Raw genomic sequence first — 16,019 nt, forward strand, 5'->3', positions numbered from 1 at the left:
AATCACTATACGTTTTTGTTAAAATATGTCCCGAACAATAATTGTTTTAAATCAAAGCAACGAATTCCTCTTAACTATACCTATATTAAGTTTTATTATAATTGAGAAAAAGGCAATTTGTTTTTCACAGGTCCATTCTTGCATGTTTTATTATTAATTGAGTAGTTGATGTTGATACAAACATATTTTGGTTGGTGATTATAAATTATTATTAACACCTTACACCTAGCTACTACACATTATGAAATGTTTTATGATTGTTGTTGTTGTTGTTTATTTTTTTTATCAAATATTTGCGATAATATATTATTCCAAAGATTTATAATGTTATTTTTTGATCAAATAATTGCAGCATAGCAATCAAAGTATAAATATAACAATAGACTTTATTAAAATATTCACACATATATGTACAAACTATAGAATATTAAAAAATTGTAAACATAATACATCAATGTTAATACAAGATCAAATTAAAAATATACAAACTTAATAATAATCAACCCCCTCCCTAAAAAAAAAAATAGCCTATGTTAATCGTCGTCCGATTCAAATATTTCCGGGCCAAAGCGCAGCTGAATTGGCAAGGGCGGGATAATGTTTTGGAGGGCGTAATTATAACACTTCATCTTGACGTTGATGAGCGCCAAAAAGAGTGTATTTACTTCCAATTCACATCCGTGCCGGTGTGCATATTTTAGGCTCCTGTAATGGCCGTTTAACGCGGCGGCTTGGCACGTGCGAGCGTCCCACGGGCACCCATTCCGGTGCAAGTACCTTAAGCACTCGAGTTGGCCGGACAACGCGGCGGCGGCGCACGTCTGCTCGTCCCACGGGCACCCATGCCGACTGGCGTACCTCAAACAATTGAGGTGTCCGCGCAACGCGGCCTCCGTGCAGATGTCGTCATTCCACGGGCATCCGTTTCGGAGAGCATATTTTAAGCATTCTAGGCTACCGTTCTCGGCGGCCGCGGAGCACGTCGTTTCGTCCCACGGGCAGTCGTTTTTTCGCGCGTAATGCAAGTACGCCAGACGATTGTAGCCCGCCGCCTCCGCGGTCGTAGTGACGTCCCACTCGAGGCCCAACTCGCGCAGGCATTTCAACACCTTGACGTTGCCGAAACGCGCGGCCAACGAGCACATGTTGGTCGGGAAATCGAAGTCTTGTTGCCACGCGTACGTGTATTGCAACGTACTGATATTCCAACCGTTGACCGACTCCATCGATTCCACGCTGGCCGTTTCGCAGCCGTTCTGATGAGCGTAACTCAAGCACTCGATGTTGCCGGACTGGCCGGCCGCGGTCATGGTGTGCGAGTTCCACGGCATGCCCGCGACGTGCGCCACTCGCAGACAGTCGACGTGCCCGATATCGGCGGCAATCGTACACACGTCCGGTTGCTCGCTGTTCGTCAACAGCCGCGCCAATTTTCTGGCTTTAATCAGATATTCGCAACAGTCGCGTACGTCGACCGGCACTACGGGTCCCGGTATCGAGTTATACCACAACCGCTGTTCGGCGCTGCACTCTAGGTACGCCAGCTTCACCAGACTGAACACCATCGTGTACACAGTAAGTTGTCGATGGAAGTGTGGTCCGCTGATAAACCGTCGGCTGTGTACGGAAGAATCGTTGGCTTGGCACAACGTTGATTTTAGACGTAGGTACACCGCGAATGACGATGATGACCACGTACAGACACTGCCAACAAAAACTTAAACGCGTGAGTACAATGTTGCCGTTTGGAGCGTACTTATGTATAAATTAGATTGTCGTGTATATTATAAGCTATATAGCTATAGTTAACTGCAGCTGTAGGTTGCTCACACAAAAATGTTTATCAAATTAATGAAAAATTGTCTATGTTTAAGCGGTGTTTACACTGTACAATTTCTCGGCACAGTATATTTATAATATCATATTATGTAAAGTTAAAGTTCTAGATTAACCTTACAAACGTTTTGTAATAGCTATGCGAATTTTACGAATAATAATGTTATCAAACAGTCAAACTGATGAAAATCGCAACTGAATTGCCTATTATTGTCAGGAAGTTCCTGCGACGCGTGAACTTTTTATAGTTTAAATATTCATAATATACCTATTTAAATGACTGTTTTTTTGTTTGACTTATCTTTGTGCCGTAACCTAACCCTAACCCCCCTCCCTCCTGTATACGTGCCTGATTATTGGTAATATGGTACCTATAAGTTTGGTTATTTTTATTAAATTTATTGAAATAACAGATCTTATATTACTATCAGCTTTTGGTGATGAAAATAATATTATTAAACTTGAAAAATGCATTGCTTTAATAACTGTTTAAAGCCACAATTTTTTTTTATTAAATAAATTATTCGTGTAAATAATACAATCATTTTTTTATTTTGTACACAATTATAAATAATATCATACAAAAGACATTTGCTTCTTACATAATAAATGTATTTGCTAATAATGCTCATTATAATTTAAAAAATATTAATGAAGTTAATAGCTTCCCGTTCATATTTATACATTTTCTTTTAATGAAATTATTATTAGGTTGAACAATTATTTTTTTTCTATTTAATTGAATTTTAATTTAATGTTATGTATTAATAATATAATTATTTATTTAACTAGTATACATAATACATATATATATATATATATATATATATAATACATTATATTATTATTTAATATATATATATGTCTTAGACCATATGGAAAATTAGTTTTTTTGTAAAAAGACTAGGTTCTTTGCAAAGGGGTAGCCCGTTTGTGAACTACTTATTATTTTTCCAAACAGCCTGCTATATTTCAGACTCATTGCATACAGACTAACAGCAGTTAGGCCTTTTAAGAACTACAATCATTTTATGGTAAAAATCATTTTAATTATTTTATTTTAAGGGTTATTGATAATAACACACTACAATATATGTAACATTATTATTCATTACTTATTAATTTTGTAAAATAGTTATTTATATCTCATAGACATACTAATTTTTAGATTTTCATTTAACTTTAAATTTTAAATCATTTTAAGACTTTTGTAAGTGACTTGTCATTAATGACACAAACAATATCTGACTTGAAACCTTTTGCACATATTACTTAGCTGTAATAACAACCACTAATTTGGTTTTATAAAAGTCAGCGCTATCGGCGACAACTATCATACTATGTTGATCAATACATACTATTTTTTTAAACTAATTAGGTACCTAGTATCTACTTGGTTTATTAACATTTTTGAAAAGAACAGTTTTATAAAATATTACCTATGCAAGAAAATCAATAAATAAATCTATAATAAATTAAAATTTGTAACTATTTAAATATTTTAGTAATGGAGGTATTATAATAATAGTATAATACCTCAAAAATTATTATAACTTACTATGTGTAGGGAATACTAGGTCAAGTATTGATGTTTTAAAATTCAAATATGATTATTAATTATGACTGAATAATAATATACTGCAATATTATACCTACTGCAATAAATGCGATGATAACAATATAAATCCCTATTGACCCTACTATGAGTATGATATTAATATTCACTTACTCTTACATAAACTACTCATATATTTTGATAATCATATTTTTCATGATTTGAAGTTTTATAAAAGAATGTGTTCAAATTTCTACAACAGGATAATTTAGTACTTGCTGCGCTAGTAGAGATGACATCTTACAAAAGTTTATACAAAATAGAATTTTATATAATGGTAATTGAATGTAATAATATTTATAATACATTTTTCACATCAATATAATATGATTACAATCAAACAACTAGTCAAATAGTCAACAACTGTACAAAATTAATAAGTAATAACTTATTACTAATAAGTAATGAATAATAATGTTACATGTTACATATATTGTACTGTGTTATTATCAATAACCCTTAAAATAAAATAATCAAATGGTTTTTACCATAAAATGGTTATAGTTCTTAAAAGGCTTAACTGCTGTTAGTCTGTATGCAATGAGCCTGAAAAACAGCAGGCTGTTTGGAAAAATAATAAGTATCTAGTTCGCAAACGGGCTACCCCATTGCCAAGAGCCTAGTCTTTTTGCAAAAAACCTAATTTTCTATATGGCCTATGACATATATATATATAACTTATAATTTGTACAAACTGTATTATTTATGTTAATTGTTATACTTATTTACATGATACATTTATTAATTAGGGCACTCTCATATATTTTATTTTTACCGTTCATTAAATATATGTTAAGAAATTTTTATTTTAAGTTATAACTGGTAATAAATATCTAGTATCTTTGTAAAACAATTTATTAAACACTGTAGTTAATAATAATGTTACTACTAATTGTTCATACAATAGAAAATGTGAAAAAAAGAAAATTAATTAATTTAAATTTAAAAGTCATTATTTTTAGTAATATCTATTAATTGTATTGCAACTGATAATTTGTTTATAAATTATGATTTCTTTTCATGAAAGAAATAATTCCAATGAGCTGTACAAAGTTCTCATTAATTTAATGTAAAATTCAAAATTGAGAAATTTAAGAATTTTTAATTTCATTTATTTAAAAAAAAAAAGGCCCAAAAATGACTATTGGATCAAAATCATACCCGTTTGCATTAATTTAACATGCTTTTTTTCATAAATTAAATTCAATTTTTTTCTAGGTGTGGATATACTATGAACAATTATTTCAATTAATTTATTTGAAGAATATGTATATGTATATGTCATGTTCATGTATACATAAATGTATACTTTTTACTTTTTTTTAAATTAAATTATTTTAAAAATGAATGTATAGGGGATCTAAAGATAAGATATCCAAACTTGTTTTAAAAATCTATACACTGCGTAATTAAATCAATCAGTATGCTAGAATGAAAATATAAAAACAATAATATAATAAATATTTGAAAACAAAAACAGTCCTTAAATACAAGTATAAATTCGAAATATTAAACTCAGTGACGTTACTACACCGTTTTCAAATGTTCAATTAGGTATCGTATTATAAATAATATTAGTTTTTTAAATAGGTAGGTACAAAAATGTGTTAAATTGAAAAAAACAATGATCGAGACCTAAATTAAAAGCGATATATTTTATCGAAAATTCGTCTTGATCCATGCGTCACATGTAGGTATAATATTATTATTAATATAGTGTATCTTACAATAATACTTACAAAGGTACAGCTTTTTTTTATTGTTGTTCACTTGCGTACACGCCACACAGCAACGAGAAAATTGTACATAAACCACGTTCAGAGCTGCGGGACAAGACCGTCTTGGACAGCACAAATGAAATGAAGACCGACGCCGATACTGTGCGACCAACTGCGACGTAATGACATTTCGATACGAAGAATAAGGGTGGCTCGCCTGAAATGTACAGCCGCAACTGTGGGCAGGTGTTCACCACTGCTGTAAAAGAATGCGTTATAAAGATTTGTATTGTATTTTTTTTTGAAAAAAATATCTGACCTTGAAATTATTAAATGGAAACAAGTCCGATTTAATTTGTTGTTTTAAAACCTAATTTTTGAAAACATAATTTTTAATCTACTCACGACTTGACATTTATTTTTACAAATTCGGAATTTTCTAATTTGTGGCTATCATAACATTAATATAGAATGTTATCACTTATAAATCTATATATCATTATGATTATCGACCGTCTTTATTATTTAACGGGTATCGATATTGTTAAGGCTTAAATGGTGAATATTATTTGGAAATCGCGGACGAAAAGTCCGTTTTAAAAAAAGTTGGACAAAAAGTCCGGATTCAGTTTTTATAGTCGGATAATATATTATGTCTACAAACATTTTAAAATTTTTAAATAAATATTATATTATATAAAATATTTTGTATTTTCGGACTTTACGCCCAACACTAAAAATGCGCTTGGACTTTTTGTCCGACTATAAAAACTGAATCCGGACTTTTAGTCCAACTTTTTTAAAACGGACTTTTTGACCGATTACCATTATTTGGACTGAAACTAAGCTAATATAACGAACGAAAATCCGGGCCGCAAATGGGATTAAACATTTTTCCGTGGTTTTGGGACCCACTAGAATGCAGCTGTTTCAAAAAAACACTATTGTGCGATGAAATATCCGAAGAACGACGGAATGTACGTGATACATTATGAGGGTGGATAATACAATAGTAGTTCAACAGGCCAAATGTGTCCAACTACCTGCTGCGATCAACGATAAAAGGAAATAATGTTATATTATAATGGATGTACGCCCTTACACTGCAGCTGTATCTTGTATCTTGACCTCGGTCATATATATATACATTTCAAGGAATCCGAACACGAACGTGTTTATTCACTGCCAGGGGACAAATAATGTACATACAGTAAAATCGTAATCATTATAATAATATAGATATTCGGTCGTATGAACTCAAAAAAAGATTTATACAAGTATATAGTACATTGTTCATATTATACATTTATAATGTCTCTAATATGGTCATTAATCATTATTAACTTTTTATTTAATTTGTACATTTTAATAATTAACAGTATATATTATATACTTATTACTACTAAGATATACAACATATATTTACAATATATACAGAATGATTCTTTTATCATTAACACTTATTATTTCAAAATATATTCATTTTTTTCATTTTTTTTTAACCTTCATATATCATATTTAATAGTGAAATCAATAATCATTATGACTTTTAATTTTTAAATGGCAACCTTTATTTAAAATAACATAATACTTGACGAAATAAAGTGTTTAATGATAAAAGAATCACTCTGTATATTATAATAATTTATATGGTAATACAACGGTAAGTGGTTACTTTGTACGGTCAGGCAAAATTTTAGATCGCAGAACGCGGACACTGTATTATTAAATATTGACACGGTACGCAACGGTCGCCGGTACAAAGTACAGTCACTGCAGCGACCGGTCTACGCCTTATCAACCACCACCACCACAGGCAGCGACGACACGACACCGTCGACTCTCCGCTCACGCTGCAAAAGCACAGGGTGGGATGGTAAGACAAGTCGGTCCAGACGAGTACCGGCCGCCTCGCTCTCTTGTGTGAACCGTCTTACCGCCAACGGCGACAACGTTGCCTAGTCGTAAGACCGCGTAAAGCATAATTGTGTATTATCTTTTATGTCGTCAACACCTGACATAGTGACATTTAACAACTAGCTATTGTGTATCGTTGTTTATCATCAATAAAAATACACTGTACAAATTCGAAAATTCGTGTTGTTCTTTTATACTGACCGGCTCACCACGGACTCACAGAGCACCTACCGCCGTAGCCGTGCCAATATATAAAGTAACATAATATTAGTACACCTAAGTGTTATGTGTATATAATGTAAATTATTAAAATTAATGTAAAAATTAAATATAAATAAAGTAAATTGATTAAAAACGTTATAAAATATAGTATATTATACTATTAGTCAAAATATAAACATATGTCGAAAAAAAGAAATAATGTTAAAGCCAACATATATACTGTGCTATAGGGCTGCTCAAGAAGCCGGCGAACGAGTTGACGCGCATATGTGCGTGTGCGCACGGACGGCAGTCTACACGTAACCCGTTGTGTACGATTATTTTATTGTTACGGCGACAAATAGATAACCCTGTAAGAAGGGAGAAAGTGGACTGTATAAATTTAGGGGCGGTTCATCTCTGACTAATTAAACTTAACTTAACTGATGAGTATTAGGTGACCAAAAACAACACAATATTTATATATATATATATATATATATATATAAAAATGTGCAGAACAATTTATTTACATGATTCTGCAATAAAAAGAAAACTTATTTACTAGGGTTAGTATATAAGCGCGATCACATACGATCGGCGCTATAACTCGAATAATATATATATAGGCGCGTCGGAGACGACAAAATAATACAAAGGACGTCGAATACGTGACGAATAAAAAATAATAATAATAATAAAACAAATGATATCGTGTGTATGACCTGATAACTGGGTTGTCTGATGATAACACGATGGTGGTGTGGAGGTGATCCAAATTGGACGACGCGGGCGTTGATCAAGGTGATCGGAACGTGGCACTGACAGGTGCAAGATTTATACACTAAAAACTTAACGGCACGCGAGGACGTCCGTTGTCGCGGCTCAAACGACAACTAAATATATATATATGCGACGGTTCGCGCTGCGTAAAAACGGGCGGGCGGAACACGTGGGCGCGTTAGCGAGCGAGGCTCAAAATCGCACGGCAAAGATCGGCCGGGCGATACAAAATATAACAAAATTAGTAACGACGCGTCAGACACCAGATGATCGTACTAAGACACGGACGGCGTAAATGACCACGGGTCGCGGAGGTCGCGCAGCGAAAATCGGACGGGCGACCGGAAACACGAAAAATACAACTCGTGGTTTTGGCACAGGAGGCCGTGACTAATCGCGGACACAAGCACGTGCGCGATGAGTCGATGAGTACAGGGGGCTCGGGTGATTAGCCTAGACGGCTGGTTACCGACGAAAAAGCACTACGTCGGGTGGCTAGCGAGCCAAAAACAAAACGTTCGCGAACGCGGAACTGAGATTAGCTCGGATGAGCAACAAAAGCCAAACGTAAAAAAATGGCGGACTGACGGCGACAGGGCACCGGATCGTGAACCTGTTCCGTGGAAAGACGACAACAAGACCGGCGGGCGGGGCACCGGTAACGGGCAGCTTGGTCGCGGCGATATCGGGGTCCAAAGGTTGGACGACGCGTCACACGCTCCGGCGTGACAACATGACGGCATGTTACCAACCGCGGCACGACCGCGCGAAACTTAAATAACTTGTATCCAACATATATAATATATGGAATTTAAACATTGACATACTCGTCCAATTGTATTGCCCGCAAAACTGTCCAAAACTCGAAGAATGTATAAGATACTTAGATTTACCAAATAATATTTAAACTTAAATAACAATTTTAATAAAGTTGTATATAATATATACATATGTTTATACTTATTATGTATATAATAGTACAAAGTGTCCGCGTTTTACAATGTACTTTTTCGGGATTGGTAAATTGAGTCCCAAATGACCCTATAACTAGGTAAATTGAGTCTCAGGATAAAACGATTTAAATGCATTTTAAATTTAAAAATATGTACGCAGACATGCACTAACGTCAGAATATGCAAAAATATGTACTATAAAATTGTTATTTGTGATTTGTGGACATTTATTGACTGCATGTATAAGATTTTGAAATAATTTTTTTTTTCCCCAACGATAAAATAACGATATACTCTTAGCAACACCAAAGCATTCACAGTCAATAAAAGTCGATAACTTTGTAACATCGTACCTTTGATTTATTTTTTTCAAAAACATTTTTTTTAAGCTTAAATGATTATGACTAAATATTGTTTTATTGAATTTTTTATTATATTTTTTAAACAATTTTTATTTTATCTGTTAATATATTGCAAGACTGATATTTTTTTACAGCAAAACAAGCGGTATCAATTTTTTGGTGCATCCGAATTGCGTGCCAAGAAAATAAACATAAATTGGAATGTCCGAATTGCATGCCGTGTACCTACCTATTACCACCAACAAGTTTATCTTTATTTATCATGCACTTACGTACACAACTTAAACTTTATTTTTGATTTTTCTATTTTTTTTTTTTTAAATTATTATAAAATTTGGTGAACTTTTTTTAACAATACCTATACAATATAGTGCAAGTATATATATATAACTAGCTGTCCCGTGCACTTCGTTGCCCGTACAAAATGCATCCGTGTTAAGTTTGGTTGCCTTATGCTAACATTGAGCGTAATGAGGATAATTACTATTTTTGGTTTTCTGATTTGGTGTATAGATGATATTTCCGACATATCAACTTTAAATCAAATATGTAGGTACTTAAAAATATCTGTTTTTTTTATTGATATTTTTAGTATCCTAGCAACAAAAAATCTTTAATGATAAATATGTCAAATATGCACTTAAATATTTTTATGTTTTTTTATTTATTCCTATAACCTAACCTACGACCACCTTCAAGCCGAAGCGGACAAACGGGAGCCTATTATACGGATACTTCGGGCGTAGTTCTAATACATTTTTTATCTTAATATTATTTCATATTAATTTAATAATGCTTACAAAATATTTCAATCTAGAAACTAATCAGTTATAACAACCATATCATAAAGCGTTACTATTCATGATTTTTTTTAAAAAAATAGAAAAATCAAGTTTAAGTTGTGCACGCAAGTGCATGATAAATAAAGATAAACTTGTAGGTGGTAATAGGTAGGTACACAACATGCAATTCGGACAAACCTCTCTAAGAGATGGCATGCAATTCGGATGCAGTTCAATTTTTTGTAGGAGTTAACACTATCTTTTATAGGAGATTACACTACATTTGTAGGAGTTTACAATTCCCCATATAAATGGCTTAACATAAGTCAAAATATTTACCTACTACTAATTTTTTCCCAGGACTCAATTTACCGCTTTCAAAATGTATCAAACTTAACTCGGACTCAATTTACCACCCCCTACTTTTTTACCCGACCGTACAAACTACAAAGTGTCCGCGCTTCGCACTTTTGATGCTCGACCGTACAAAGTGACCTAGAACCCAATACGACGCTTGCCGGGTCAGCTAGTATATAAATATATTAGTACAGTGTCCGCGTTCTGCAGTTTAAACAAAATATCGTACAAAGTGACTGTTTTCTCTTAAATGTTTTATTTTAATCTTAATATTATTGACTATTAATTATTTTTTAAACATTTCTATGAGAATAGAACCATATCGCAGTAGTTAGAAATGTCCAAGATTTTTACTTTTACAAAAAGGTCTTAAAATCAACTAAAGATTTCGATTACCAAAAAATTTGCAAGATACAGCAATAATTAATAATATAATAATAATTTGCTATCATACAAGGCAATAAAAAAAAAATAGATAGTTTATTACAATATATCATAATGATAATTATGGTATTTAATTTTTATGAATAACAATAATAGTATGTAATATGTAGGTAGTCTTACCTTTTAGTCTAATACATTTATTTTATTATTGATTTATAATTTCCAATGATTCCACAATTTACTCCGACCCCATACACGTATATTCGAAATGTAAGGTACCGAGCAATGGAAATTACCTGTTTTCACAAATTATAATTTATATAATATTTACTTAACTTAATTTTTTTATGTAAATTATTATAGTTATTATATTTTTTAATATTAAACATTGTCATTTGTACCAATTACTAAGGGATCCCAATTTGAGTGTTGTGCTCCCCTAGGGAAGCGAGAAATTTTTAAAAAACCCGAAACATGATAATGTTACCTATTTCTGCTTAATGCTTATTTATATTTTATTTTAAGTTATTATTTGTTTATATATGTATCTATCAGGTATTTTTGTGTAATTATACTATCTTTAATAATTCGATAAATATGAGTTTAAAAACGTTGATATATAATATAAAGCATCTGTAAGTTAGTCGTATACATAGTTTAAATTTAAAAAAATGTATGATTTAAAATTTAATTATACATTACAAAATATTACATTTTTTTTTAATACAACATAAATATACTGTAAAGTATCTAAATTAAAATATAAAATTTCTTTCAAAAAATTTGAAATATAAGAATTATAGTTTTATCAAATTGGGTATATTGATAGAAACGGAAATAATTTTTTTTTAAATTTTCGGAAACAATATAATATGCCTATAACAATACATTTCCACCCGAAGAATTTTCCACTAGGTTTAGGACATTAACTGTCACTAGATAGCAGGAAACCATAAAGTCAATTTGAAGGGATTTGAAACGTATTGTTTTTATGTTAAAAAGATCTATTTGTAATCAATATACTGAATACTGATCAATATGATTACGTAATGAGAGCGCAGATAATGCAGAAGTTAAAAAATGCAAAATATGCAAAAACCAAGTATACTTACCAAACATTTTCATCGATAGTTACCCACCAAATTGTATTCCCAACTACGTGTTTTCTAATTTTATTGACCTTCCTAACATTATATATGTATAGTCCGGCAGTGGCGCATATAGATTTTCATTTCGGAGGGGGCCGATTACATTGGATTTTTTTGGGGAAAAGGAGAGGGAAGACACACTATTTTAAATAGTTGTATTTTTCATTATGAGGTGGGGGAGGGGGAGGGCTCGCTCCCTATAAATACGCCACTGTAGTCCGGAGTGCAATTTTTGTTCCGTTTATACACGAGTTTGTCAATTCAGCGTTTATCGTAATATAAATTTTATAAATATGTACTTGTAAATATATGTGCAGTACACTTATTTGGAGACACTGTTATTAATTTTCCTAACTTGACAGACAATGATCGAATTGAAATAGGAATTTTGGCTGTAGGAAATAATTTTGCCCATACGTTTCTACATAAAATGGGTATGAAAACAGTGGAGATTGAGGTGGAGACTGAATGTGCAACGTCAAATAATAAAGAAAATAATAACTTGGATAATTTAAATTTTTATAGTAGTATGCACAAATTTAATATGGAAATTGGAGTAGAAAATGATATTATTATTAATATTGATAATACTGACAATGAATGGATATTGAATTGGAATTACTAACTAAAAATATAAACAATATAAAACAAATAGCAAAAAATAACAATAGCCTATTTGTTTTAAACAAAAAACTTGGTGGAATTACTACAGTTTCAGAATTATCTGAAGTTTCTACTAGCGTCGAAGCAAAGTAATAGGAATGCAACCAACATCGCGGTCAAGAAGAATAAGTCAAATAACAACAGGTGCCAAACTGCCAAACGAATTCAATAAGCAGGTCGACCATAAAATAGTGAAATGCCAGCTAATAAAAGATGTTGAGGAGAAAATATAAAAAACAATACAACAAATGTAAAATCACATTGACATAATGACATAGCCACATAGGTAGGTTAGGTTAACAGTGAACAAACATTATTTATATTAAAAACTTAATTAATAATTACTAACACTAACATTTATTTTATTATATATTTAAACTGATTTATAAAAACATGTATATGTATCATATTATTTTATAATATTTTAAATTTGTGACAAGTTATATATAACTTAATATTATTTAGGTTTATGTATTTTAGTTATAAGCTTTATGCTTAGTCAGCTTAAATATGTATACATAATAAAAAAACATAAAGATAATGTACTCAACAATTCAACATGTAATTTTACCCACTTACTAGGTTTTATACCCAAATATACTACGTGTTACAAATCTCTTGTGAATAATATTAATAATTTATTATAATATGTTCTACATTACCTTAAAAATAGTTATCATGTCCTCAAATTCCCATGCCTTCATAATGTCTTCTGTAAATTTGTCCATTGTATAATATGAAGGTTATCTTTCAGTACTTCGCACTTGCAAATAAATAACACTAACGCAGCTTGCCGTTAAAATGATTAAAATCACTAAGTCACTAAAGTACTAAACGGCAAATGCACAATTATTGTCTACACTCTACAGCACAGGATCAGTGACGACTGACGAGTGACGAGTGATCAGTATCCACTGTCCACTGATCACGTCGATTACGAAAAAGTAACAACACACACACAAACACACACACACACGCGCGCGCGCCGACGAAGCATTGGGAAAAACCAGAATTAATTAATAATAACGATAATATTTTTATTTGTGAACAATCCTTATAAAATTGTATGGTTGTACTAACCACTTTTATCTGGTAACATAATTTTGACTATAATTTATAGTCGAATAAAATGTAATAATTCGACTAATTATAGTTAATTAGTTTTACTTGTGTATTTGATATAAATATAGTAAATGCAACTAATATCTGTTTGTTTTAACTATAAAATTTCTGCCTAAAATTATTTAGTTATAATTTTTTTTCGTGTAACAGTTAATATTTAAATAACAAATATAAATTACGAATATAATATAAATATTGAATGGGTTATTATATTTATTAGTTTCAGTTCTAGCTACAATACTAATATATAATATTAAAAAAATAATATATCCATATTAGCATATTAAAAAACAGCATATGTTAATCGTCGTCCTACTCAAATATTTCCCCGCCTACGCGCAGCCGATCTGGCAAGGAGCTAATGTTTTGGAGGGCGTAATTGTAACACTTCATCTTGACGTTGATGAGCGCCAAAAAGAGTGTATTAACTTCCGATTCGCATCCGTGCCGGTGCGCATACTTTAGGCTCCTGTAAATCCACTGCCTGTAATGGCCGTTTAACCCGGCGGCGGCGCACGTCTGCTCAGTTGTTTGTTCGCGCGTAATCCAAGTAAGCCAGACGGTTGTAGGGCGCCGTCCCGCGGTCGTACTGACGTCCCACTCGAGGCCCAACTCGCGCAGGCATTTCAACACTTCGACGTTGCCGAAACGCGCGGCCAACGAGCACATGTTGGTCGGGAAATCGAAGTGGTGTTGCCACGCGTACGTGTATTGCAACATACTGAGTTTCCAACCGCTGAACGACGCCATCAATTCCACGTTGGCCGTTTCGCAGCCGTTCTGATGAGCGTAACTCAAGCACTCGATGTTGCCGGCCGCGGTCATGGTGTGCGAGTTCCACGGCATGCCCGCGACGTGCGCCACTCGCAGACAGTCGACGTGCCCTTTATCGGCGGCAATCAAACACACGTCCGGTTGCTGGCAGTTCGTCAACAGCAGCGCGAATTTTCTGGCTTTAATCAGATATTCGCAACAGTCGCGTACGTCGACCGGCACTACCGGTCCCTGTATCGAGTTATACCACAACCGCTGTTCAGCGCTGCACTCTAGGTACGCCAGCTTCACCAGACTGAACACCATCGTGTACAAAGTAAGTTGTCGGTGGAAGTGTGGTCCGCTGATAAACCGTCGGCTGTGTACGGAAGAAAGCATATTATTTTATAATATACGCTGTGTAACACTAGTTTATTATATTTACAAGTACATATTTTATAAAATGTATATATTATCGATGATCGCATACATTAAATATAATTTTGAAACAAAATATTGTAATAAACATGTTTTACTGTATTCTACAAGTCTACAATCCAGACGTAATAAGTAATAATATTATTATAATTTGATGAGTATGTTTAAGTAGCATTAGTCGAAAATTGGATTCCTATTTTACATTATTTTTTTTTGAAAAGCCAATTATAAAATTTACATTTTACTGTAGAATTACTTTAATAATAAAATTACTCGTAACCTAATCTGAAATTAAGAAAAATAGGAATTTTTAGGTAAAACCACAATATTTTTACAAAATCAATTTTTTTTTTTATGCAACATTCAGTTGTTGATATTAGCGTTTTCTATACACGATAAAATTAAAAATAAAGAGTTTCGCGATGCACATAGATGAACATTGGGAACTCTAGGTTACTTTTTATTAGGGGAATTTATCATTTTTAAATACCTTATAAAAAAACAAAAAAATATCGGTTTTTTTTCAAAATGAAAGTTGTAATTTTATAAAATAGATAGTATTGCGAAGATAAAGTAGAATATTAATACACCATTATTAACAGAACCTATAAAAACATATAGAAACTAACTTGAATATTTATTTTTATTGGCTTAGAAATAGTTGGCATACATGTGGATGTTTGATAAAAAATCGCGTCTAGTGTAAGTACCTACAGATCTTGAAGATAAAGTTACCCCAGCATCTATACGTATGTTGGTGTTGCTCACAATGACAGGAAACTGTTACAAACATTAGGATCGATTGGTGCCATTGTCAAAACCTTGCATAAGTGGAAATCGTAAATTAATGATGAAATTATAATCTATAAAATGCGTATAAATTTAACATACAATTTATATGCAACTTTAAAGTATAATATGGAGTATAGATATGGATTGGTGTGTACTCCGATAAATAGCTAGGTTAGAGGCACAATACATTTTTTC

The 16,019-nt window shown here is 32.4% G+C and overlaps 2 protein-coding genes across 5 annotated transcripts; both read right to left on the reverse strand.

The window, feature by feature from the left end:
- Nucleotides 1–366: 366 nt before the first annotated feature.
- On the reverse strand, nucleotides 367–13,621 carry LOC132927739 (uncharacterized). 4 transcript variants are annotated; one of them, XM_060992326.1, is made up of 4 exons: nucleotides 13,382–13,621; nucleotides 11,089–11,204; nucleotides 5,191–5,428; nucleotides 367–1,704 (listed from the first exon to the last, which is right to left on the reverse strand). In XM_060992326.1, exon 4 carries the CDS (start codon nucleotides 1,563–1,565, stop codon nucleotides 534–536), a length of 1,032 nt encoding a protein of 343 aa, XP_060848309.1. In that variant the 5' UTR covers nucleotides 1,566–1,704; nucleotides 5,191–5,428; nucleotides 11,089–11,204; nucleotides 13,382–13,621; the 3' UTR covers nucleotides 367–533. The 4 variants fall into 4 exon arrangements, with proteins under 4 accessions (XP_060848309.1, XP_060848308.1, XP_060848307.1 ...); XM_060992325.1 differs by lacking the exon at nucleotides 11,089–11,204 and having other exon boundaries at nucleotides 5,191–5,425; XM_060992324.1 differs by lacking the exon at nucleotides 11,089–11,204.
- A 532-nt stretch (nucleotides 13,622–14,153) lies between these two features.
- On the reverse strand, nucleotides 14,154–14,921 carry LOC132925207 (uncharacterized). The gene has a single exon (XM_060989621.1). It carries the CDS (start codon nucleotides 14,919–14,921, stop codon nucleotides 14,154–14,156), a length of 768 nt encoding a protein of 255 aa, XP_060845604.1.
- Nucleotides 14,922–16,019: the final 1,098 nt, after the last annotated feature.

This window comes from Rhopalosiphum padi, chromosome 3 (genome assembly GCF_020882245.1).
Source record: "Rhopalosiphum padi isolate XX-2018 chromosome 3, ASM2088224v1, whole genome shotgun sequence".
In the NCBI taxonomy this organism is placed as follows: Eukaryota; Metazoa; Arthropoda; class Insecta; order Hemiptera; family Aphididae; genus Rhopalosiphum; species Rhopalosiphum padi.

Bases quoted from the DNA above. Each gene is read 5' to 3' on its own strand.
- LOC132925207 (XM_060989621.1), bottom strand. From the start codon at position 14,921: ATGGTGTTCAGTCTGGTGAAGCTGGCGTACCTAGAGTGCAGCGCTGAA.
- LOC132927739 (XM_060992325.1), bottom strand. From the start codon at position 1,565: ATGGTGTTCAGTCTGGTGAAGCTGGCGTACCTAGAGTGCAGCGCCGAA.